The sequence below is a fragment of the Malaclemys terrapin genome, chromosome 17, assembly GCF_027887155.1.
Source record: "Malaclemys terrapin pileata isolate rMalTer1 chromosome 17, rMalTer1.hap1, whole genome shotgun sequence".
NCBI classification, from domain to species: Eukaryota; Metazoa; Chordata; order Testudines; family Emydidae; genus Malaclemys; species Malaclemys terrapin.
Window position 1 is genome coordinate 7,783,213 of NC_071521.1, and position 22,930 is coordinate 7,806,142.

Genomic DNA, 22,930 nt, shown 5'->3' on the forward strand with positions numbered 1-22,930 from the left:
AAAAAGACCCTTGCCATGACTTCGACCACAACAAGCTACAGGCAGAGTCTATCGTTAGTGCTGTTTTTATTTTTAGGTGAACTTTTGGCACTCATTGAGTTTGCCCATAATAGCACACTTCTGAGCCAATGGCCATCTTCCCCATGCGCACTACCTCTCCCCTGACCTGGAATGCACTCTGCGCGACTCCAGAGAGGGTCCTGCACACTACGCTATCAATGAACCTCAGGGAAGACATCTAGAAGGGGCCCAGCTCTGCCTTCCCTGAACTCGAACGTTTTGTCAATGGGACGCAGCTTTCCACCCTGTCTCCACCACTTAGAGGAGACCGCCAGCTGTGCACTGCTGTGTAGAAGTAGGAGGTGAGCATGGAGAAATGGCCAGACTTGACTAAGATGAGAAAAGTGGTGACCGAAGCCAGGTTTGGACTGGAGATGGGCCAAGAGATTCAGATTAGGCCAAATCTTCATCCAAGCCCAATGTCTGTAGGTTCATAATGGTTCAAAGAGAAATAATCCCCCTGTCCCTCCCTGGCTACCTCACTGTATTCAGCCCCTGACTTAACTATGGCTCCTTCTCTCGTAGCCCCCTTCTTTCTTGCTAGTGAGGGGATGAGTCAGACCTCCTGTTGGGAAGCTCTCCCGTAGGTTATCCTGGGTGCCCCTAAACACCCAACCTGGTGCTGTAGCTGTCTGGGACCCCCATCCCCATCCCAGAAGTACCCGTGACTTTGTTAAATAGCAACACACTCAACAACATTGCAGAAGTACGCTCAACTAATCTAAAAATACCTCTGTTGTGCAGCCATTCACAGTACTGGCACAGGGCCAAGTTCCGCTTGCCTCACTCACACATGGGCTGCTGAAATCGACGGGGTGTGAGTAAGGTGACAAAGCAGAACCGGCCTGCTGGTCCCTGGTGCCAAACGTGTTTAAGCGTGCACAGCCTATGTCTGTCACCCGCTCGCGGCTGCAGCGTACTGGGGCTGGTATGTCTTAATTACAGCATGGCATGCAGACTCCACTATAGCTCACGCGTCAGGAGACTGGGTTTTTAAGGTTTAGAACCAAGGGTTCTATCCCTAATTCTGACTGAATGCATTGTCTGCCTGTCACAGGGTGGGGTAACTCTAAGGGGCGCTGGGCCCAGCATACCGATCAGCTATGTCCCAGCCGAGACTACTGAAGCTCAGTGGTTTGAGCATTGGCCGGCTAAACCCAAGGTTGTGAGTTCAATCCTTGAGGGGGCCGCTTAGGGAACTAGGGTAAAAATCTGTCTGGGGATTGGTCCTGCTTTGAGCAGGGTGTGGGACTAGATGGCCTCCTGAGGTCTCTTCCAACCCTGATATTCTATGATTATAAAAGCCAAAAACACAGCTCTGTTGAGGGAGGAGAGAGTTTGGCCTGGAGCAGGATGAAAGGCTCTGGGCCCCTGCAGAAGACCATGGGTGAGAGGGACAGACAAGGCTTATATGTGGAACTTATGTCGAACTATTGTATTGTGTCTGAAGAGTAAACTGTGCCCTAAAGGAAGAGTTTGAAAAGACTGGGCATGACACTGAGTATTTCCTGGTCTGGTGAGGGAGTCCATCAGGCTACACCGTAGTCTGTGGCAACAGATTTGTTCTTTACGTGCAGGCCAAACAAGAGAAACAGGCTGGATTTTAATGCACTGCGTTAGGAGATTACTACTTTTCCTCTTCTGCTCCATTCAGGAAAAGTCCCTCTATATGCCTAACAGTCTAAAATTAAAGTACTGCTTACAGTTCTTCAATAGAAAAAAAAACAACATTTCCTAATGATATTCATTTTTCCCTTCCTCCTAAAAGCTTTCAGCCTGGAAATGCAGTGATTTATTTACTCCGGCCTATGAAATCAGATTCCTGCCGAGGGACTGTTCTAATTCCAGCAGCTTGAGTCTGGCTGTTACAGTAGTTAGGTTCTAGTGACCTCATTTCAGGCCTTCAGAGAAACAAAAGCAAGCCGCGGTACTCCAAATCCTCCACTAGGTGTCAGGCCTAAATTAACTCTACAGACACCGCCAGCTGCATTGTGCATGCAGAAGCAGGAGTTTGTTTCAGCACAGCAACTGCACATGTTACTTCTTTGCTGTTTAATTTCCTCCTCCTGGGAGAAAAATAGCATTTAACTGTGGCTGCGTGATTCAGAGGCAAAGAAAACAAAGCAGAAATGAAAATATATTTGCATGGTGGCCGTTTGGGAGCCTCAATTTCAGGCGGCCCTAATCAGAAACCGGGAGCCTGATTTTCAGAGGTGCCGACCACCTAGAGACATCCTGAATCTCAGCTGGCATTGTGGGTGCTCAGAGCTTTCTGAAAATGAGGCTGTAGGTGTCACAAGTTGGACACCAAAATCCAGGAGCCTTGAAAACGCAAATAAAATGTATCGGGGGTGAGAGAGTATTTTGCCCAACAACGAATTTAATCAAAATAAAATAAAATAATAATAATAATAATAAAGGAAACCACCTAACAATCCCATTGACAGAGAATGCAGGTCAGTTGCTCGTGCCTGTCAGTAAGGCAGAAGCTCCTCCTAATAGAAAGACACAGTATTGTAGGAGAAGGATCTTCATATTGGAGGTAATTTGAAAGAAAACAAAACCACTATACAAGAAGGAAAGCACATTCCTGTTATAGGCTACAAAGTGAAATCCACTGAACCCATGGAGCTCCTGTGAAAAAGAAACACCATCCATTGCAGGAGTGGTGGATATTTTTTGCTCCTAACAGGTGGATTGTTTAATTAAGGCTCCAAGCCTGAACTTAATTCATACTTTTCCTGTGCTAAAAGACTTTTGTGTGTTTGAATGAAAGTTTTTCACACCAACAGTCAGCTCCTGCATCTTCTGAATCCTGCAGTGAAACCTTAATTCTGTATTTATAGCACTGCAAAACTTTCTGAGATGGCAGAGCCTGCCATAATGCAGAAAACATTGCCCGCCGTCTAATATCTCAGACAGGCTGCACTTGCCTACTGAATAACTCTCAGACACATGCCTCGTTTGCCCTCCGATTATTACTGAGACACAGCGTAATTACCTGTCACATAGGACTAAATGATGTGGAGGGATGTCAAAGGGGTTCTTTACGCTAAGCTTTTTTGTAAAATCTTGAGTTAATTGGTTGCCAAGTAACTTGAGATCATTGACACATTTGTAAAGGCTAGTGTGGACACCCCCCGAATGTTTGTTCCAGGTTCAAACATCTGTCCTTTACCCCAGGCCGAGTTCTGCTAGGCTTACAACTTCTCCGCATTTCGAGGCAGAAGGGCTAAAGGGCAAGAGGGGTTGTTATCAAGTACCACTAAGACCAGTTATGTTTTACACCCCAGGTCACAGTTTAAAGCTCCACAGTGCACAGCAAGAATGAACGACGGCCAGCCAAAGAATGTAAATCCATTATACTTACTCTCTCGCCGGGGTCACCCAGTGGACCCACGGGCCCAGAAGTTCCCGGAGGTCCTGGAAGACCCTAGTATGGAAAAGACGGGACAAAAAATTAGGTAATAAAGGAAAACGTGCTGTCATTTGTGTGTGCGTGCGTGCACAAAGGAAAGAAACAGAACTGGAGCTGCCTGTTTATTTTAGCAGAATAAAAGTGACCCTGAAGTGCTCTGATATCCAGGTATGGCATATGGAATCAATAGAGCCCAGAGAAGTGTTAAAAAAAAATTGACTTACAGCTGGGCCTTCGGGACCGGATGGCCCTTCGATGAGCATGCCCTGGAAAACAGTAAGAGAGATTGGTGATTAGCATGGCACATCCCCAACGCGACCTCCGCAGTGGAGCTCAAAAGTCAAGCCGTCATGTCTGTTCCTGAGCTCATCCAGTCTTTCGCTGCTCACAAGCCCAACAGGTGTTGGCGCATCCCGGTAACGTTGTTTCAGCAGCGTCTGGGTCCATTGCCACTGGCACACTACATCCTGTGCACTGAAAAGCAAAACTGTCAACCAGTTCAGCCCAGGCTGGGCGTGAATAAAAGTCTTGCCCCAACCACCATCCCAGAATCACACCGGGTGAGAGCGGAATCCTCTCTCATCTTAGTCCAAGGTCAAGCAAATGACAAGCCTTGCACCGCGTCTTGAATGCCAGCAAAACCAAGCTCTGCTGGAGTGAGTATTGCAGCTGACGATCCCTTCGCTCGGAATGCTGTCTCTAGTTCCAATCAAATTCTAAGGCATTTCCAGTGGTCTTTAAATGTCTTTCCCTAGCAGGCTTTATGCAGAGATTTACTAAGTGAACCTATAAGATCATTATGTGGGTACCATGCCAGGGTAATGTTATCTCATTGTTTAAAAAATTCAATATTTTGCTCTTCCTTTAAATCATGGGTATGGTGTACTCAGTGGAGTTGGGTTTTTTTTAATGGGTGGGGGGGATGGAGGGAAGACCAGAAAGAAACTTCCCAATAAAACAGTCAGAGGCCTATAGGGAAAAGACCAGGAACACAGGTTTGGAAGTATCCATGGATCAAGCTCTACCCTTCCATCGATGGACCACTGACCAAGTTCAACGTAATCCAACAAGGCGTCCATATTCCAAGCAGCCTGTTTCACCTCTTGCCTGCTAATTTGTAGCCAGCAGAGTTGGCTACAGGATGAAATCAGCCCATAAAAGTCAGCAAATGTCAAATTGACTCCGTCAGGAGAAGCCTGGGAAGGAGCCAGCCCAGCGATCGAGTTACACTTCCCCCTCGGAGGAGGGTGGTCTCCCCAGGTCAGGGTTGAAGCTAAGGCCAGTCGGTGGAGCAGAGCTGGTGAAAGTGTGGGCTGACGTCAGCGCAGCTGCCTATGTCCTGCGCAGTGGAAAGGGCTGAGTGGAGTGAAGTTGAAGCAGTCAGGGTACATGCAGCAAACAGGGAGTCCTGCCCCAACACCTGCACTACTTCAGACCCCCCCGAGGAGAGAAAACAGATCACACTATATTGCCAAATACCATGACAGCTCCCCCAGCGGGATATGGGCATGTACACATACCCTCTGCAGCCATATCCCTTGGCTAGCACAAGGATTTTTTATATTACTGCTACCCATTTCTAGCTGATTTAAGCGCTGGGTTGTGGATTGTTTGGATATATGGGGGGCCAATTCTCTGTTGATTTAATAGGGGAAACTCCAGTGAAATCAATGCAGTCATGCGGATTTACATTAGTGGAGAATTTGGTTCATGGATCTTATCCACAGAGTTTAACACCATCGTTCCACTGACTGCAGTAGAGTTAATCCCGATTTACATGGGTGTGAGAAGAGACTTATGCATGGCACTCATTTGTCCTGAGTTAGGACAGTGAGATTTTCCCCCTGGATGGAAGGATAAGTGCGGGGAGGGAGGGAGAATAGCTGAGCTGTACGAAACTGATTAGCACAGCTGCAGAATCTGGAGGACATGTTGCCTCAGGCTTTTCAAGAGATGTGTCCATGCGTTTCATGGCAACGGGTAAGGTGCAGAAAAATAGAACAGAGGTTGAATACTGGGACAAGGCTGGTCACCCTAAGAGCAGCTTGGGCAATGGGATGACCTGCCGAGGGATGGAAGGAGGTGGAAGGAGAAAATAGCCCCGGTACCCAGGATGAGTGAGCAGGGTGCAAACCTACCAAGACCACACATTCCTTGCTCACTCTTTCCTGGTGCTCAAGGAGGTGGGAGCTGGTCCTTGCCTCTGATCTGTCCTGGGTGAAGCAATGCAGGTTTGAAACACTTAGTGTGACAAGCGGAAGCAAGCGGCTTTGGTGGTGGAATTTGGACTGATGAACAATTTATACGGAAGCAGTATTACTGCTAACAAGGGCTGAATCCGGATGTGCTGGGAGAATAGAGGCCTTAGGAAATCTCTTCCTTTCTGGACAAGGAGCATAAGACGGAGTATGAGCTCTTTACCTGGAGCTCCGAAGAGATGCTTTGAGTGTGACCTGGCTTCCATTCAGTGCACCTGAGCCTCAAGGGGACATGGTCTACCGGCTAAAGGGTATATCTGCCTAGCGCGCAGAGATGTCACCAGCATGATCTAGCTCTGGACACTCTCTGTTTTCCCTTAGTTCAGATGAACCGGGGGCAATAAGTTAAGTGAGTAGGAGGAAGATGGAACGCACCCAGCATACGGGCCCTCATTGAGCCAATCTCTTCACGTTGCCCCAACCAAAGCTCCCCAGTCCTGACCTGAGCAGGGAGAGGACAGTTCGGTCTTTATGGCCCATGTTGCTATTGGCCACTCTCTGCGGAGACTGCTGACAAGGGACCAGTTAGGGTGGAGATTTAAGATTCCCTGCTCTCCGGGAACAATGGGCAGAAAACGCTGGTTAGTTTTGCAAAGAAGGGAAGGGTGGTTGTAAGGTATAAAACAAAAACCTTGCAAAGTGGTGGGCTCATAGGAGCCCCTAACTGCCCCCTTCCTCCCAAGGTCCATTTCCTTTGAGAAACTGGACCAATTAAAGCACCACCCATCTGCCTGTGTGGCAGCTCCAGAGACTAGAACCATCCCCAGACCTCCACCTCCGCTCAGTGCTGATAAACTCCCCTCAGCTCCGCAGAGTCATTGCCCATATAAGGAGCCCCACGACCGTCAAGAGCTGCCGGGTGCCAGATTTATGTGGGAAATACTTGAAGCTGTCTCCTCAATGGCCATGGCGCCGAGAGCTCTGCTTCCCACAGCCAATCGCCGAGGCAATGGAGGCCCCTTCAGAGAGGAAGGCCTAATTAACCTATTCCTGATACAGACAGCCTGGGCATCCTCCCACATTTATCCGTTTGTTTATGTTGGGCTCAGGCTGTGGGGACATCTGGAAAGTCTCCTCAGCAAGAAATTCAGACGGTTTCCATTATCCGTGCAACACGACAAGGCAGGGGAGCAGGAGACAGGCTGTGTGACAGGAGGGGGCAGGGAGGGACATGCAGGGGAAGAGAAGGGGGCGTGGGATGGAATAAAAACTCTGGCTTGTGGAGTGAGAGCCACAGATTTGGGAACCCCATTCTGCTCTGACTGAATCCAGTGCCAAAGCTCCTGTTGGCTTCCGCGGGGGCAGGGTTCGGCCCCATGGCCTGGCTTCATAAGATGGCAAAATGCAGTGAGAAAGTTGTTCCTAATTTGTTTTCACCCAACTGCATGAAGTCATTCCTGTCTATGTCTCAATTCCCTCCTCATCTCAAAGCCTCCCTTCTTTCCCCACTCCCTTCTCAGCACCCTTCCATTACTAGAAGATGAAGGGTATCGCTAGCAGCTTTCCAATTTTGCATCCGTGCCAACAGCCATCCCTTCTGGGCAGTCTGATAGCAAAGGAATTTGCAATGCCATTCGTAAAGGGACACAGACACGGGGAGCTCCTCAAGTTAATCCGCAGGGATAAAAATAAAACAATGCTGTTTTAATTTATTCGCTTCCATCTGAAGAGCCCAAGCATTTTAATAAAGACATTATAATTTCTGCCTGTTTTATACAGCAGGGGAGGGAAAGGTCAGATGTCAACCTAAGTGTCAACATTTACCATCAGTTACCATAATGTGGCATTTTAGGCCTCATTTTCACTAGAAAACTAGGTGGGTTTAACTATGTTGGTTGGGGTGTGAAAAATTCCCCCCCTTGGTGTGGCATTGTTAAACCAACTGAAGTCCCCATAGAGACAGTGGCTAAGTCGACAGGGCGATGGAGACCTATGGAGATGGGCAAACCCCTCCCGTCGGCGGAGGGAGCGTCTGCACTGCAGCGCTACAATGGCGCAGCTGTGCCGTGGGTGTTTTAAGTGTAGACATGCCCTTAGTCACGGCTCAGAGAGGAAGAGAGACTTGCCCAAGGTGACAGAGCGAGTCGCTCTTGTGTTTGGCTTTGCTCTAAAGCTGTACAACAATGGACAACAGAATCCAGGAGTCCTGACTCCCAGATCCCTGCTCTCACGCATCTCCTGGAGACCTTGAGTGTTAATGCTGCCTTTGCCAGCACAGAAACTATTAGCTGGAGGGCACCATTAGACTCAAGACTGTGCTATCCTGCTGCCTCCAGCAAGCGTCAGCACCGAGTAAGGATTGAAAGACAGATGGACTGAAAGAAAGGAAGGAAAGTGACAGAGGAATCCTCCCCCCCACCACCACACCCCCACAATCCAGCAGCTCCGATCTGAAGAAAGTGCCTTTGCTAAAGAGAAAGAGCACAACGAATCTGCATTTCTCTCAGCTAAAGGGGAACCAAAGGAAGAGAGGAAAGGCAGCATTTGGTCTTGTTTATTTTCTGGCAATGGCTATACATGCTCCAGTGTTTTGAAACAGCGAAGGCAGCCAAATTCTTTCTGGATGATTACACTTAACTATTTTGTTCGCTCTGCAACATTTCAGATTGGACGGGGCAGCCTGAGTTTAAGCAGGTCCCCCCCTCCCGCCCCCGTATTTTAACAGAGCTTTCCACACCTCAGTTAGACAAACTGTCCATTTTGTTCCCTTTGTCCACAGAATGAAAGCAGGGCCCATGGCCACAGAATGAAAGCAGGGCCCAGAAAGGAAGGAATTGACTTGGAGGGTCGGGAATGCTTTTTATAAGCACTGGTTCTGGGTGTCAAACCCTCCCCCCTACCCTCTGCGAAAGGATCACGCAGGAGAGAAACAGAGGAAGGGCAGAAAAAAACTGACTCCAAGAGGTAGGAAGTGTTGTTCTTTCTTCTGGCCCTGTGTTGGCATTCTGCCAATGAAAAATTAGGTTAATTGAGTTACTGGTCTGCAATGAGTGTGTGCTTGGCCTTTCGGAGACTCAGGCGCAAGATGAACGGTGGCAATTGAAAGGCTCCGAATACCTGTGGGTTTCTCCTGGGGGTGAGGAGAGGGATGCAAACACGGAGGCAAGTTGAGATCTTAAAGTGTACTTATGGATGGAAAAGGGGCTATGTAATAATAGTTCAGTTCCCTGTGAATCTTTCAATCAGAGCTCCCAACAACCAGTTGTTCCTCCAGTTAATCCCACCAAGGCAAGACACCCTGTGGGCGGGGCAACTGAATTCCTGTCTGTTTCATGTGACATCAGTTAAATTGTCAGCTAAACTCTGATCACACAGGGACTAGATTTTCAAAAGGCATTGAGCACGGACATCTCTTCTTAAAGCCAAGTGAAGCTGCAGGTTCTCAGAAGCTCGGAAAATAAGGCCAAGAGACTTTAACAATGGTGATGCTGTAAAAACCGAAAGAACCCAGCTTGAGTCTCAGATCCCAATAGGGTAGCTGGAAAATTCCTTTGACTGATAAAGTGAGTGCAATTGATTTTACAACTGCACTTTAAAACCAAAAAGTGCCTCAGAGGTGGGCCTGAGAAACCCTTGCTCTCAGTGCAGGCAAAACAGAGAAGTAGAGAATGTAGGATTCTGGTTCTTGAACAATCATACAAGTGCAGTTTCAAGGCCCTTAACAACACGGAGGCCTAAAGGAGAGAATGGACGTTGAAGAGGAAAAAAATCATTCTCAGCATCCACAGCTGTGTGCTGGGAGAACCCTTTCCTTGCCACAGAGGTGCTCTCCTCAGTTCTAAAATTAAGGGTGGGCCTGAGCTGTGAAGTTCAGACCTGGATCTAAGCTCTCCCAGACTGCAGGGATTCAGATGGGAGGGCTGTAATTCAAACCGAGGACTAAGTAAAAGCCATTGGAGCCCTAAAACAGGCTCTTGCCAGTTCACTTGTTTTTTACATAACACTGGTTAAAAAAAAAAAAAATTGGCCAAAGAATTATTACAAACAAAAATAGCTTTTTTGGGTGGGGGAGGGGAGAAAAGGAGCAAATGGAAAATTTTAATTTCTTTCCAAATTATCCCTGTTTCTTAAAATAAACCCCCCCAAAATCATTTTCAATTTTTATTTTAAAAAATCCAGAAAATTTCTACCAGAATTTTTTTTTTCATAAAATGAAAAATTTTCAATTTTGTTTGAAATTATTTCATGGAAAATACTGACCATTTCCCTACGAGCTGCAGCTGTGGGCATGAGATGTGACTACAGAACATACGAACCTATGACTGCTTTTCAGTTCCATAGATGAGGTCGGGGAGGCAATATCTTTTATTGGACCAACTTCTGTTGGTGAAAGAGAGAAGCTTTCGAGCGATACAGAACTCTTCTTTGGTACCATACAATTCCATATACACATGCCCACCCCCTGAAGAAATCTTTGTAGATGAAGGGCATCCTTACCGGTTCAATTATTGCAGGCTCTCCCTTCTGTCCTTTCTCCCCTCGTGGGCCACCAATCTGTATCACACAAGAGAAACACAGGCAGTGAGATAAACAAAGAGGATATAAACTTGTTGTCTCAATTGAATTCAGATTGGGAACCAGTAACATGATCAAGACGCAGTCAGCAGAGCCCACACCACCCAGGGACTGAACTTGGTGCAGATGACACATTCAAAAAGGAGCAAAGACTCATTTTGTTACTATCTAAGGTTCTGTTCCATCTCTCTAGTGCACAGCAGTTTCAGAGGTCAGCTATTTGTAGGGAATTGTTGCCTCCACATGCAGCAGGATAAATTAAGGTGACCTAATCGTTGGCAACTTTTCAATCAAGTTTTGATCTTTTTTTTTTAAATAAAATGCTCTAGTTCAAACAGGAATTATTTGGTGGAAGTTCTATGGCCCGTGTTACGGTAGAGGTCAGATTAGATGATCACACTGGTCCCTTCTGGCCTTGGAATCTACAAGTTCGTCTACACAGAAACACTCAGGAAAATTAATCCAAATTATCTTTTGAAGTCGATTAGTTAAATCACATTACATTTCTGTGTGGACACACTTTTTCAGAATTTAAGTGGCCTTAATATGGTTTCGCTTAATTCATTTTGGAAGTGAATTAAACTAAACAGAAGCAAGGCACTTTAATTCTGAATGACCGCATCCACACCGGGGGTAAATGCAGTTTAATTTATTTAAAATTCATACCTTTAGTTAATTCAGATTAATTTTTCTCAGTGCTCCCATGTAGACAAGAACTAGGAATCTAATGGGCCTTTTCCTTTTATAACTCCTACATATTACCTGGGGGAAGTGAAAGAGATTGAGGAAGTAGGTTGAGGTTTCCTGCCCCTCCAAAAGCTGAAAAACTGGGCTAAGAAAGCAGCTGAAAAGAAATTCAAAAAGGGTCTTGAGTCAGAAAGTCTTCCATTACCCCTTCATACTCTGTTTCTTGGTTAGCAGGCATTCCTGGCCCAATTTCAGGAGAGACAGTTCGGTCATAGTAGGTATCATAGTAATTCCCATCATACTCTTTTATTGTCTCTTCAGTAAAGTCTTTATCTTGGTCGTCTCCCCCTTGACCCGTTTCCACCTCGGCCTGAAAACAAGAACAGCAGCATGTGTCAGACAAAAGATGCCCCTAACCCAACACATGCTCTAAAAACTAAGGGGAGGAGTCTAATGTATCCCCCAGATAGAGAGGAGCAGGGGTGAATAAGCTTTATGATAATGGCACAAGTAAATACAAATACAAAGCAATAATAAAAGAATGTTTAGTAAAGTAGCATCTAAAGGCTTCCAGGGACCACCAATGGACTCCTTCAAAGGGACTTGCAAGCAGGATTACAGATATAAAATGCTACACCCATATGGAACTCAATATCACATTTCCCCCTGATTTCCTACATGCTTCATGAAATGTATTGCATGTGTAAAACACCCTGTGTGAGAAACCACGCAGAGTATGGGCAATAACACATGACAAAAAGTTCCAGACACTCCACATTACGAGGCATGAGGCTAAATGCTCAAACCCCAGCTCATTCTAAACCCCAGATAGCCCCATCTCCAGATTAACAAGCATAGAGAAATTTACAGCTGGGCCCATATCTAAAATTCATACTGAAACTGAAATTTATCATTATGAATCCCAGATTTTACAAAGACCCTCCCAATTTTTGGAAAAATCAAGGTTTCCCTATACTAGGATCTTCCATTTGTTCACTCCCGAACTGTTCTGGGATCCAACATTACAGTTATGCTTGTTCCAAAAGCAGAACTTTGAACATTTGCACTTAGGCATCTGAGAGGGTACTATTGATTCATTAGCACACATTTCTCCTACCCAAATAACTCTCTCTTCTGATTCTTAAGAGGAAATATACGCAATGGTTCAGCAAACGAGGACATCTAGACAAAGCCTCAGAATTTCCTTGCTTCTGGCCAACCCTGTGTGCAACAATGATATCATAGTCCTGTAATTTCGGTAACCTCCAGGCCAACTGTCCCATGGCATTCTGGAATCTAAAGAGCATTGTAAAGAAGCATGTCTGTTCTGAGCACAGATTTTTCTCCCATGCAGGTTATAATGAACATGGTCCATGGCCTTAATTACTTCTAACAGTTCAGAGAGAAGTTATTTCACCACCAGAAAGGAAGAATTTAGAGCTGCTGTAATATGCCACCATCAGTTCCAATCCTTGTTCTTGGGCCAAAACTGCTCATATTCCATAAGCACAAGCATCTGTGTCTAATCTGAAAGGGGTTTTAAAACATGGGCAAGCTAACACTAACACAGTGAAGTGCCTTTTTTAACTCTGCAAAGGCCAAGTATTCGTCAATGAAATCACAATTTAGCTACCACTCTCGGGTTTTCTTTTCTCACTTAACATATGCACATTCTGCTATGTTGGCAAACCCAGAAATGAAAACAGAGTTCTATATATCTGTGAGCCAGAAGGAATTTAGCTACTTCTGCACCACCTCTTGCCCTCCTTCACCCAGTGGAAATTTCTTTCTCACTGATCAGCTGACCAGGGCATTCTCTTAGCAAGAGCTCACATTTCCCTAAATTCAGTTTAACCGTAATTCTTCAGACATTAGAATCTGTTGCTTGCCATAAACACATAACATCCTAACTGGAAGACCTTCTTGTTTGAAATTTAAAATGCTATAAACTCAAAACACTGAAGTCTTCATATTTTTTTCCATTTTTAAAAATCAGAAATCAATTTGCTTGAAAAAGAAGCAACATTTTTTGAAATTTTTGACAGAGGAGGCGTTCAGTGTGAAAAATGGACATTTTGGGAAATGTTGAGGGGGAAAAAAAAAAACAAAAAATCTGGGTCACAAGCTGGCCTGAAAAAAATCATCCAAAAGTTAGTGAATTTCTTTTGCCACTTTCAAAGAGCCTCATTCAAACCAGATTTTCCACCACTCCCTTTGTTGAAAAATTATGCAGATTTTGAAATTGTGACACCTGCCTCCGGAGGAGGAGAAGCTTGCTCCCTGAAGAGCAGTCATCGAACAAAGCATATTTTTACCTAGTTTCCATCTTTCCCAGGCACATTTCTCCATACTGAATGTTCCGAATTGCTTTGCTGGAAGTTATCGCATAGTTATTAGCCACAATGAAATCTAAACCCATATGAGTTCATTGACTAAATCCGCTTCCAAAATCCCATGCTCAGACTCCAAAAGTTTCATTCTAATAAACCCAAGTTACCCCATTTGTGAACTGCTGCTAGTTCTCCAATCACAGTTTCCATCTGAGTCCAATTTTAGAATACCTATCCCCCAGCATTAACAACAGGCCTGGTCTAATGTTCACAGCACATGTTTCCTGATCTTATTAAAAGGCTGTGACAGGAATTTAGGAATTGCCTTACTGGATTCAGACCAGTATCCCGTTTCCAACAGGGGCCAGTACCATCTGCCTCAGGAAAGGAAACTTCTAGTAGATTGTGGGATTTATTGGCCACTCTCCCCAACTCCCATATTATTTCAACTTTTTACTTCTGTATTCAATAGCCAGCAAACTGCCCTTTTCTGCTGTTGAAGGGTAGAATCCACAGTAAACAAAAACTGTGCAGGTACTCCATGTTTTGCCCCTGGGGCTGAGTGCCATTCTGTTTCTTGAACTGGATGAAGAGTGATCATTACATCACGAGTCATGGCAAGGCTGGACTGAATGTCTGACAATTCGTTCACAGGATCAGGGCTTGCGAGACGTGTCTCCCCTAGTCTTTGTGCTGCTGCTGACATTCTGTGTGTCACACTGAGCATGATGTGTTTTCAAACCTCTCAACTGTTCCTTGTCTCCAACCTGAATCTCATTTCTCGTCACGAAAATTAGACACAGATTTAGGCTTCAAGATTGCAGGGCCCCATTTCCACTTCTCCCATGAGCAGGTTGGTGCGCTGCTGCATGGCAATGGAAATTCGAATCCTTCAAAGTCCCTGGTGGCATGTGGGGCCTATGGTTTCCACCCACTATTTTTAATTTTCAAGTGATCCTCTTGGTCACCAATAAACTGGTCTGTTGCTCATTTATTTGGCATGCCTACCTTGGTCTGAAGATATGCCAGACACATTAACCTACAAAAGTCCTCTACTTGCTCTGATGGATTTTCCTTGTTCCTTCTTCCTTGGCTTTAAACAAACTTGGATCAACTCAGATTGGTAGATAGCCTGAACCTCACATTAAGGGCTTTTATCGGGTCACGATAAGTCATTCTCTTTTCTGGGGTTTATTCCAGCTGCATCATTCGGTCTGATCAGTTCAAGCCAGCTGTTAAGCGTGCTGACTCCCTGTTCATTTTGTCAACCATTCATTTGCATCAAGCTATTGTCAACCATTCATTTGCATCAAGCTATTAAATTGGGGAAAATAAACCTCCCAGGAAGCTGCTTTTCCCCTTCTAACACTGAATGCTTCTGTGCAGTCCGAGCACAGACTGGCCACTCTCCGTTTCACCTTCCCAGGTGTCCTGCAGAGCATCCTGGAGTTAGCGCTTAGGCACAAAGTCTTAACATGTTTCCTTACCTGAAGCTTGTTTCTTTTCTGATTCCATATCCTAACAACCAAATTGGTCTCTGAGCCTTTCATTTCCTCATCCAAGCATTTTCCAAAGTCATCAAATCCCATCTCTAGCTTCTCTCCTAGACAGTTCTAGTTGAGCCAATGAATTCTGGCTGTTTTATATTTCCTGGAAAACCTTCTCATCTATTTGTTTGTTCAGGACTGGTGCTCGGTTCCTCAACACATTTTACCAGGCCATTGTATCTTTTCATACAGCCTCGCTTTCCTCCTCCACTGCATTTTTTATTCCCAATTGATTGGATTTGATCTCTGCCTTGAGATTTTCCTTCATCTAGTGCGGGCTCCTCTCCTGTCTTGGATCTCCATTTGGCCAGCTTCCATGACACCTTTTAATTCATTCTGGGAAGCATCTATGCCCAACTTTAATTCTCTTGGCCAGCCTTTGCTGCCTCTTTGACATCTTTCTCTGCTTCCCAGAGAGGTGTATTTTTTTTGGTCAGTATGACAATTAAATTCTCCCTCTCTATTCAAGAAGCAACCAAAATTTCTGCCAGGTCTCCTGGGAAATATTAACCCACTACTGACATTTGTTGTCAAGGCTTCTGGGCAGAGAAGAAGAGGGTTATTTCCTGGTTGGGAGAGAAATTTAGTAGGCACAGACATGACACGTCTAGTCTAATTTGATGACAACACCAATAGGGACCCATCTGAACATCAATATTACATGGCGAGGGCAGGACACATGTTAAATATGGAACATTCACAGATGCAATCAGGAAACAACCCAAAGAGCTCCAGAAAGCAGCTGTGTTCAAGCTTACAGCCAACCTTTCTTGTACCTGCCTCTGCCCATTTGGACAAAACGTGACAGATGGACCCCTCTGAGACAATAGGTGCCATGAAATGAGACATCACAAAACTGATTGTCTACATTACCTAAGTGTCTATCAAGGTCTGTCCAGTAACTCAGTTAGTTATTGCTAGAACGGGTCAGGATGAAAAGGAAACCATTTTGGAAAAAAATTATATTACCCTTTAAAATTTGAAATTTTTAAGATTCAAATATTTCAAACGGTGACACAGCTAGCTGCAGAACAGAGAGGAATTTCTTTTTTAATTTAATTTCAAATTTTTCAAATTTCTACCAGCATTAGATAGTTGTCATTGGGTTGCTCGGCAGCACGGTTTTGTTGAACTTCTGGAATGGCAGTTTCCCACCATATCTCAGTTCATTTATTTTTGGGAATGTTGTAAGAATTTCCCCATGCCTGTATATTTAACCGAAACTGCCCAAAAAAGGGTGACAATTTTTCACAAAGAACAAATGGGCTGAAACTGTAGAATTTGGGAGAGGAAGGGGAATAGACCTGCTTGAATATTAACTAACTTGTAGAGAGTGTCATACATTTAATCCAAAACTTAGAGAGAGAGGGTCACCAGAAAATGTACAGGTTTCAGAGTAGCAGCCGTGTTAGTCTGTATCTGCAAAAAGAAGAACAGGAGTACTTGTGGCACCTTAGAGACTAACAAATTTATTAGAGCTTAAGCTTTCGTGGACTACAGCCCACTTCTTCGGATGCATCCGAAGAAGTGGGCTGTAGTCCACAAAAGCTTATGCTCTAATAAATTTGTTAGTCTCTAAGGTGCCACAAGTACTCCTGTTCTTCTTTTTGCAGAAAATGTAATCACTTCACAGTATGTTTATTTTGGAAGCTTGAATCTCACCTTACTATTAGTAGAGTGGTTAGGAAAATGTAACATTCATAACCATGAGAAATTCTGACATTTCAAAATGAGCTTCCATTCCAAATGGGAACAAAAATTTGAAATACTGAAAAATTTCACAGAATTGAACTGGAAATGTCCAAATTTGACATTTTCTATCAAATCAACAATTTTTTTAAAAATTTAACTGACAATTCTGACTTGAAACAATTTTTTTGTTTGGATTCTCCTGACTGGAAATAAAAATAAAATTAGTCAAAACCAATATTTTCCTGAACAAAACATTGATTTTGACTAAACCCAGATTTTCTGACAGGAAAACTTTTTTCATAAGAAAAATTTCAACCAGTTCTATGTAGCAGTGCTGTGTTCACACAGGGAAAATGCAGGAGGATTACATTTTTCAGGGAGGCCTTTTTCTCTACAAATGCCTTGGACACTTCAAGTTTTTCCATTAGATCCAAGACTTAAAAGTAACAAAGAAAAGGACAAATCATAGACTCCTTGGAGGAAATTACATTGGTTGAATTGGGGGTGATGACTGTGCTGGCGGGGACTTCTGCTTCGACAGCATCTTCAGTAAGGGTATCCTGAGTGTCTATATCCTCATAGTTGAGGTCCTCGTAAGGGAGGGGAGTGTAGTACTCCTCGTTAATGGTTTCATAATTATATTCATCCACGATGGGGTCATCAACCTTCTCATCCTCTTTTGTCTCCTCCCTGTTTTCCACCACTGTAGGTGCTTGTGTGGTTGGAGAGGTGAGCTCCTATTGCAAAACACAAACAATGCCCAGGTTAGAGAAAGTAGAGGATGTTCTGGCGCTCTTATCGGCTAAGACATAGGTTTGAAAATTCCTTTCCTGTCTAAAACAAGAAGGCTCTTTAAAACCAAGGAGGCAGCTAATTGACAGCACAGTGAAAAGATGTAAGGACTCAGAACTACGCTTTCAGCAGTGACTACTCATTTTGGGTGCCTAGTGTGAGACCTACAGGCTTGAGTTTCAGGTGTTCAGAGAAACTGATGGCAATAGGACCTGGGCGTGCTGAGCAGCTCTAAAAATCCAGCCCAAGTGGTCTCAGGCTGGGTGCCCTAAAGCCAATGGACACTTCTGAAAATTTAGGCCTTGAGATTCAGGGATTCAAAATGCACAATAGAAAAAGCTCTGAAGGCAAAAGCAACTACCATTGTGGAAATGATGTAGGGTTTGCCTACACTGTAAGTGAAGGTGTGATTGTAGCATGGGGTGACAATCATTCTAGCTTTAATCCAGCTAGCATGGGTTCAAATACTAGTGTAGATGTGGCACTACAGGCTAGCAATCAGAGGACAAGCCCACCGGGGACCCTGGGTATGTATTCTGCTGAACTCGTGATGCCATGTCTACCCTAGAATTGTTAGCTGTGCTAGACAGATTAAAGTTAACACGGATATGCCGACCTGTGCTACAATCACATGTTCACTTGCAGCATAGACACATCCTTAGTGCACAAAGTTAATCTTCCATGTAGACATATATGCAAGATCTTGCTTCAAGTATATTTTCAGGTGCAGACCATGGCTAATCATGCTCTGATTGCAAGATCACCAGCCCGCGTTCTTCTAGCTCTGCTGGAGAGACTAGGTGCCAGAAACCACCAAGCTTGTTACCCATCCTCGTTCAGCTCAACGTACAGGCATCACATTATTATGGAAACCTCACACTGCATGCACAAAGCACAAATGCAGAGCTATCTACAGTAGTTTCTTCCATTTTAAATCTCCAGCCTTTCATCCACATGCCATTTGTGTGTCTATAAAAATTCGGAATGGCAAGCCTTGAAATAAAGCAAAGACGAAACAAAACAGGAGCTTGCCACCTCCCCGTCACCTACCTCTTTAATTTCGGTCACCTCTCTAGCAGCTTCTTCAGCATCAACAGGCTTGGCAGTGGGTGCTTCTGCCTTTCCTGTGTCATCGGTGTCCTCGTAGTAGGGATATTCATAATAATAGGTGTCACTTTCTCCATCCCCCTCAGTGTACTGCAAAGGAACCACAGCAAGAAACAAGGTGAAGGCAGACAACTCCTTAAGTGAGTTCCTTGCCAGCTGTTGCTAGGCCATGTGAATTTTATATTCAAATGTACAGTGACTTTGAAATTCTCTTTCCACTGGCACCTGCGACAGTGAAGCACAGGGAAAACGAACACAAAAGGATCATGAGTAAAGAAGGCTAAAGTTTACAGAAATATGAGATTTAATGAAAGGCTGCATCCAAATTTCCACAAAAGAACGGGGGGAAGGAATTATTTTTAAGCCAGCTTTATTCACTAATCTGTTTGTAACACATTTAGCTTTCTAATTTGACCAAGTACGAGATGATGGTTTTCTCCCTCCATCCTCACTGACTGCTTTGCTCCGTGTGCTACCCTATACTCATCTGAATGTAAATCCCATAGCACGTGTCCATATACTGCGGTGGGGACTGCCTCTTGATTCAAGATACCAGAGGTCCTAGCTGACTTCCCGAACCTGATGCTTCCACACTGGGCCACCAAACCATTGGAGGTGACCCTGACTAACAGTTCTGGACCATTTAACAGACTAAAACGATAAAAACGACACGTCAAAGGATGTAAATTCCTTAGAGACGCAGTTGAGAAAGGATCATCATTTGGATTACTATGGGTCATATTATTGCCTTAGATGTGTACAGCAAAAAACTCCCATGCACCTTAGGAGAGAAGGCTCTAAAGTTTCATTTAAGCTTTGCAATCACTAATAGAGTGTCTTCTAAAACAATCCTGATAAAACATAGGTTAGCTGAGATGTAATGGCCTTGATCTGAGTGGTCCTAATAATATTTTTGGGTCTGACCCCCGCTGTCACTCACAGAAGCTGCACAAAATAAAAATTAACAAAAGGCGACTCCTGGTTTTGCAGCCTGGCAAAGGCAAATACAGCAGCCACTCCTGCATGTGCGGCCCCTTCAGGCACCATCACTCACAAATGCACATTGAAAATCAGTCTTTTAAGAGACACTGATGCCTCATGCAAAACTCTGAGAACTGAACACACAGATTCAGTTATGCTTGCATATTGCAGAGTATTGAGCAACACATTCAGACAAGATAGACCTGCCAACACAAATATAGTGTGAGCAATTGCATGGATTAATTTTATGTCCAAATGGCTGTCTAGGTGCATTTGTATGTGCAAATTACCCATTCTGGGCAACATCCTCATTCTCCGGAAGCCAGAGTGTTGCCATTTACTTCAGTGGAGCCAGAGTTTCATTTTTCATGTACAGATTAGACAAATATTTTGCAAATGCATTTGTCCTGCTAAGTATTTTTTAAATTTGGGTCATATAGACCTTGGTTCTGGAAGCTAATTAAGCACACGCCTAATTTTAAGCATGTGAGTAGTTCCACTGAAGTCAATGGATCTACTCCTATGCTTGAAGTAATTAAGCGCCTTCCATATTTCCCAGATTTCTTATCCTTTACCCTTTCTTTATTCTGATATTTGCTTTCTACTGGTTCTTGCTTTTTCAGTGTTCATCAGCTCCTGTGATATTCAGCCTACAGTATATCTGGGGCATAATTTTGGGGGGTTTTTTGAGAAATTTGTGACTAAAGAATAATAATGTCTTGTATTCCTGTGGCATATTCTTCCCTGAAAGATGCCAATATGCTTTGCAGACTGCATAAAATCCTTTCAGCCACCACTGAAATGCAGCTGCTTCTGAGGTAGAAGTTGGCAGCTGTTTAACATGTAATTTAATTTAAGTTTTGGGGGAAGTTAAGGAGGTGGAATGAATTTACCCAAACTGGAATTTGGCCAGTACACCAGAGTTAACACTCATGCTGAAAAGTACATAGGGATTTTCAATAACTCAAAAGTAGTCAGAACCTCCTGTTTTGTGTCAGATGGGGAAAAGGCGACTTGAGACAAACGAGCTCTTAAAGAAGCAATGTTTCTGTTTTCATGCATATATCTGTAGTAATACAGAGTAAGCAGCCTGTAGTAGAAATGACTTCTAAAATGCAGACAGTTTCAGAGTTTTCCATAAGGCGTCGGCCATTTTTAAAAATGAAATACAAACAAAGCTTTTTGTTACAGTTGGGTGAGACAAATTCCTAACCCAGTACATTGATTTTATTGGTATTTAAAGGCCATTCTTGTACAAAATTCCATAGAGTAACATGGCCCTTCCAAGACAAGCCCTTTGCAGCTAGTTGAGTAACTGGGTCCAAAAATAGGTTTATTTCCCTACCATCCTCCCAGATTTTAACCACAATGGAGTCTATTTGCTGGTACTTATTTATTGTTTCCACTTCTTTAGAGCACATTAATTGTAAAAAAAAGAAATGAACCTTTATGTTTCTCTAGACAGAAGCGGGGTATTGAGGGTGATCTAATGTCCAGGGAAGTCAATGGAAAGATTCCTTTTGGCTTTAATGTGAGTTGGAACAGACATAGGTATGTGACTAAACCAAGGGTTTTGTACATGCATAGGAGCGTGAGTGAGGCTGAGATTTTCAAAAATGATTCTGGGTGCCAAACTTGAAACACCTTCAAAGAGCCTAATTTTCAGAGGGTAGATGTCAGCTGTATCTGGAAATCAGCCCCTTTAAGATGTCTCAAGACCCCCTCCCCCCCCAAAAAGAACATAAGAGGAATCCATAGTCACTAGTCACTATGGAAAATCTTGGTGTAACTCTGGGAGAGGGGTCGGGGTCTTGCCCCACTCCGCGCAGCTCCCAGAAGCAGGGGCGTGTCCCGCCTCCAGCTCCTAAGCGTAGGGGCAGCCAAGGGGCTCCGCACATTGCCCCCGCCCCAAGCGCCGCCCCCGCAAATCCCATTGGCCAGAAACTGTGACCAATGGGAGCTGCAGGGGCAGCACCTGCGGACAGGGGAGCGCACCTCCATGTAAGAGCTGGAGGGGGGACATGTCGCTGCTTCAGGGAGCCGCCTGGAGCCTGCACCCCAACCCGGTCCTGCACCCCAACCCCCTGTCCCAGCCCTGATCACCCTCTCGCCCTCTGAACCCCTCGGTCCCAGCCCCAAGCACCCTCCTGCACCCCCAACCCCTCATCCCCAGCCCCACCCCAGAGCCTGCACCCCTAGCCAGAGCCCTCACCCCCACCCGCACCCCTAGCCCCTATTTTGTGAGTGTTCACGGCCCAACATACAATTTCCACACCCAGATGTAGCCCTCAGGACAAAAAGTTTGCCCACCCCTGGTCTAACCCTTTCTAGTGATTCTCTTAACTAGGCACAGCTGAATGTTTATCCAAGAACTCGTGGGATAATTATAGGTCTGCTTAGAACATTTTGGTCAAAATGAAATTTCAACCAAAAACAAAAAAACAAAACTGAGATTTTTTTCCACGGGTTTTGACCACCCCTAATAGCTGACGTTTCAAAAATCAGTTGATCTTATTAAAAACTGTTGACCTGAAACATCTGTTGGCATTTAGAAAGTGATATATGTATGTTATTATATTCAGTTGCAATAGTTAGTGAGGGCCCAATTTTTAAACTTGCGCTGCTACACAGTAGGGTAACCCACTCCGCTTCCTATGGGCACCTGAGCACTCAAATACTCGGGGTTTGTTTACATGGCGATTTAGTGCGCAGTCAGCCAGCGTGTAAATCTACAGCATACAAGCTTTTAGTGCATGGTGGCATAATTCACCTGACCAGTTACTTTGCGGCAAGCTAATGCATTGTAGATTCACACCAGGGCTTCTATATCACCGTGTAGACAAGCCCTCATTTCACACTCTGGGAAAACAAGGGGCAGAAAAATGAAGTGACACACCGAACATCACACAGCGAATCAACAACAACGCTGGGATTAGAACCTACTATTCTTGAGATCTAGCCCTGTACCTTATCCACTAAACCACACTGACGCTGTGGTTTTAGAGGTTGTTCCGAGCACTCACATGTAGCATTGGGTGCCCAGTCTTGTAAACGGGATTAAACCTCTTAAAGAAAAAAATTATCAAGGTTACAAGGCCAGAAAGTTGACCTACCTTGGCAGGGTTTCATCTTCGATGCTCCAGGATCCCTTCCACTGTTTTATTATGCAACAGATTTTTGCAACCACATGGGGTGGGGAAAGCAATTCAAGACAAGCCAATGACTTATTGAGAGACTCACAGCAAAACGAAACGGAAGTTAAATAAGAAACAGTGCACATGAGCTATCTCAGTTAATAGTCACAGTGCATTTGTTTATTAACGGCTAATCTGCTCCCCAATTATTATTATTTATTTCCCTTGCAGTTGTCACTGGAACCCTTTGCTTGCTTTTCATTACTCTTACATTTCCTGGTTTCCTTATCGTCTCTTCCCTCTTTGATCACGACTGCTTCTGCCTGACCACTGTTGGCTTGTGTTCCTCCTTCTTCTCCTGAACAAATTCCCTCTACAGAGTGTGATGCATTGGTACCCATCCTGGGTG

The 22,930-nt window shown here is 44.4% G+C and overlaps 1 protein-coding gene across 2 annotated transcripts in view; it reads right to left on the bottom strand.

Annotated features, from left to right (window-relative positions):
• Positions 1-22,930, bottom strand: part of COL5A1 (collagen type V alpha 1 chain) — a 244,922-nt gene that overhangs the window by 110,598 nt on the left and 111,394 nt on the right. For both annotated transcript variants that reach the window (XM_054007167.1, XM_054007166.1), the window contains exons 6-11: positions 18,350-18,496; positions 16,996-17,244; positions 11,144-11,308; positions 10,174-10,230; positions 3,703-3,744; positions 3,431-3,493 (exon numbers count right to left, since the gene is read on the bottom strand). In XM_054007167.1, the coding sequence (XP_053863142.1) occupies positions 3,431-3,493; positions 3,703-3,744; positions 10,174-10,230; positions 11,144-11,308; positions 16,996-17,244; positions 18,350-18,496 (723 nt within the window). The remainder of the gene's footprint in view (positions 1-3,430; positions 3,494-3,702; positions 3,745-10,173; positions 10,231-11,143; positions 11,309-16,995; positions 17,245-18,349; positions 18,497-22,930) is intronic.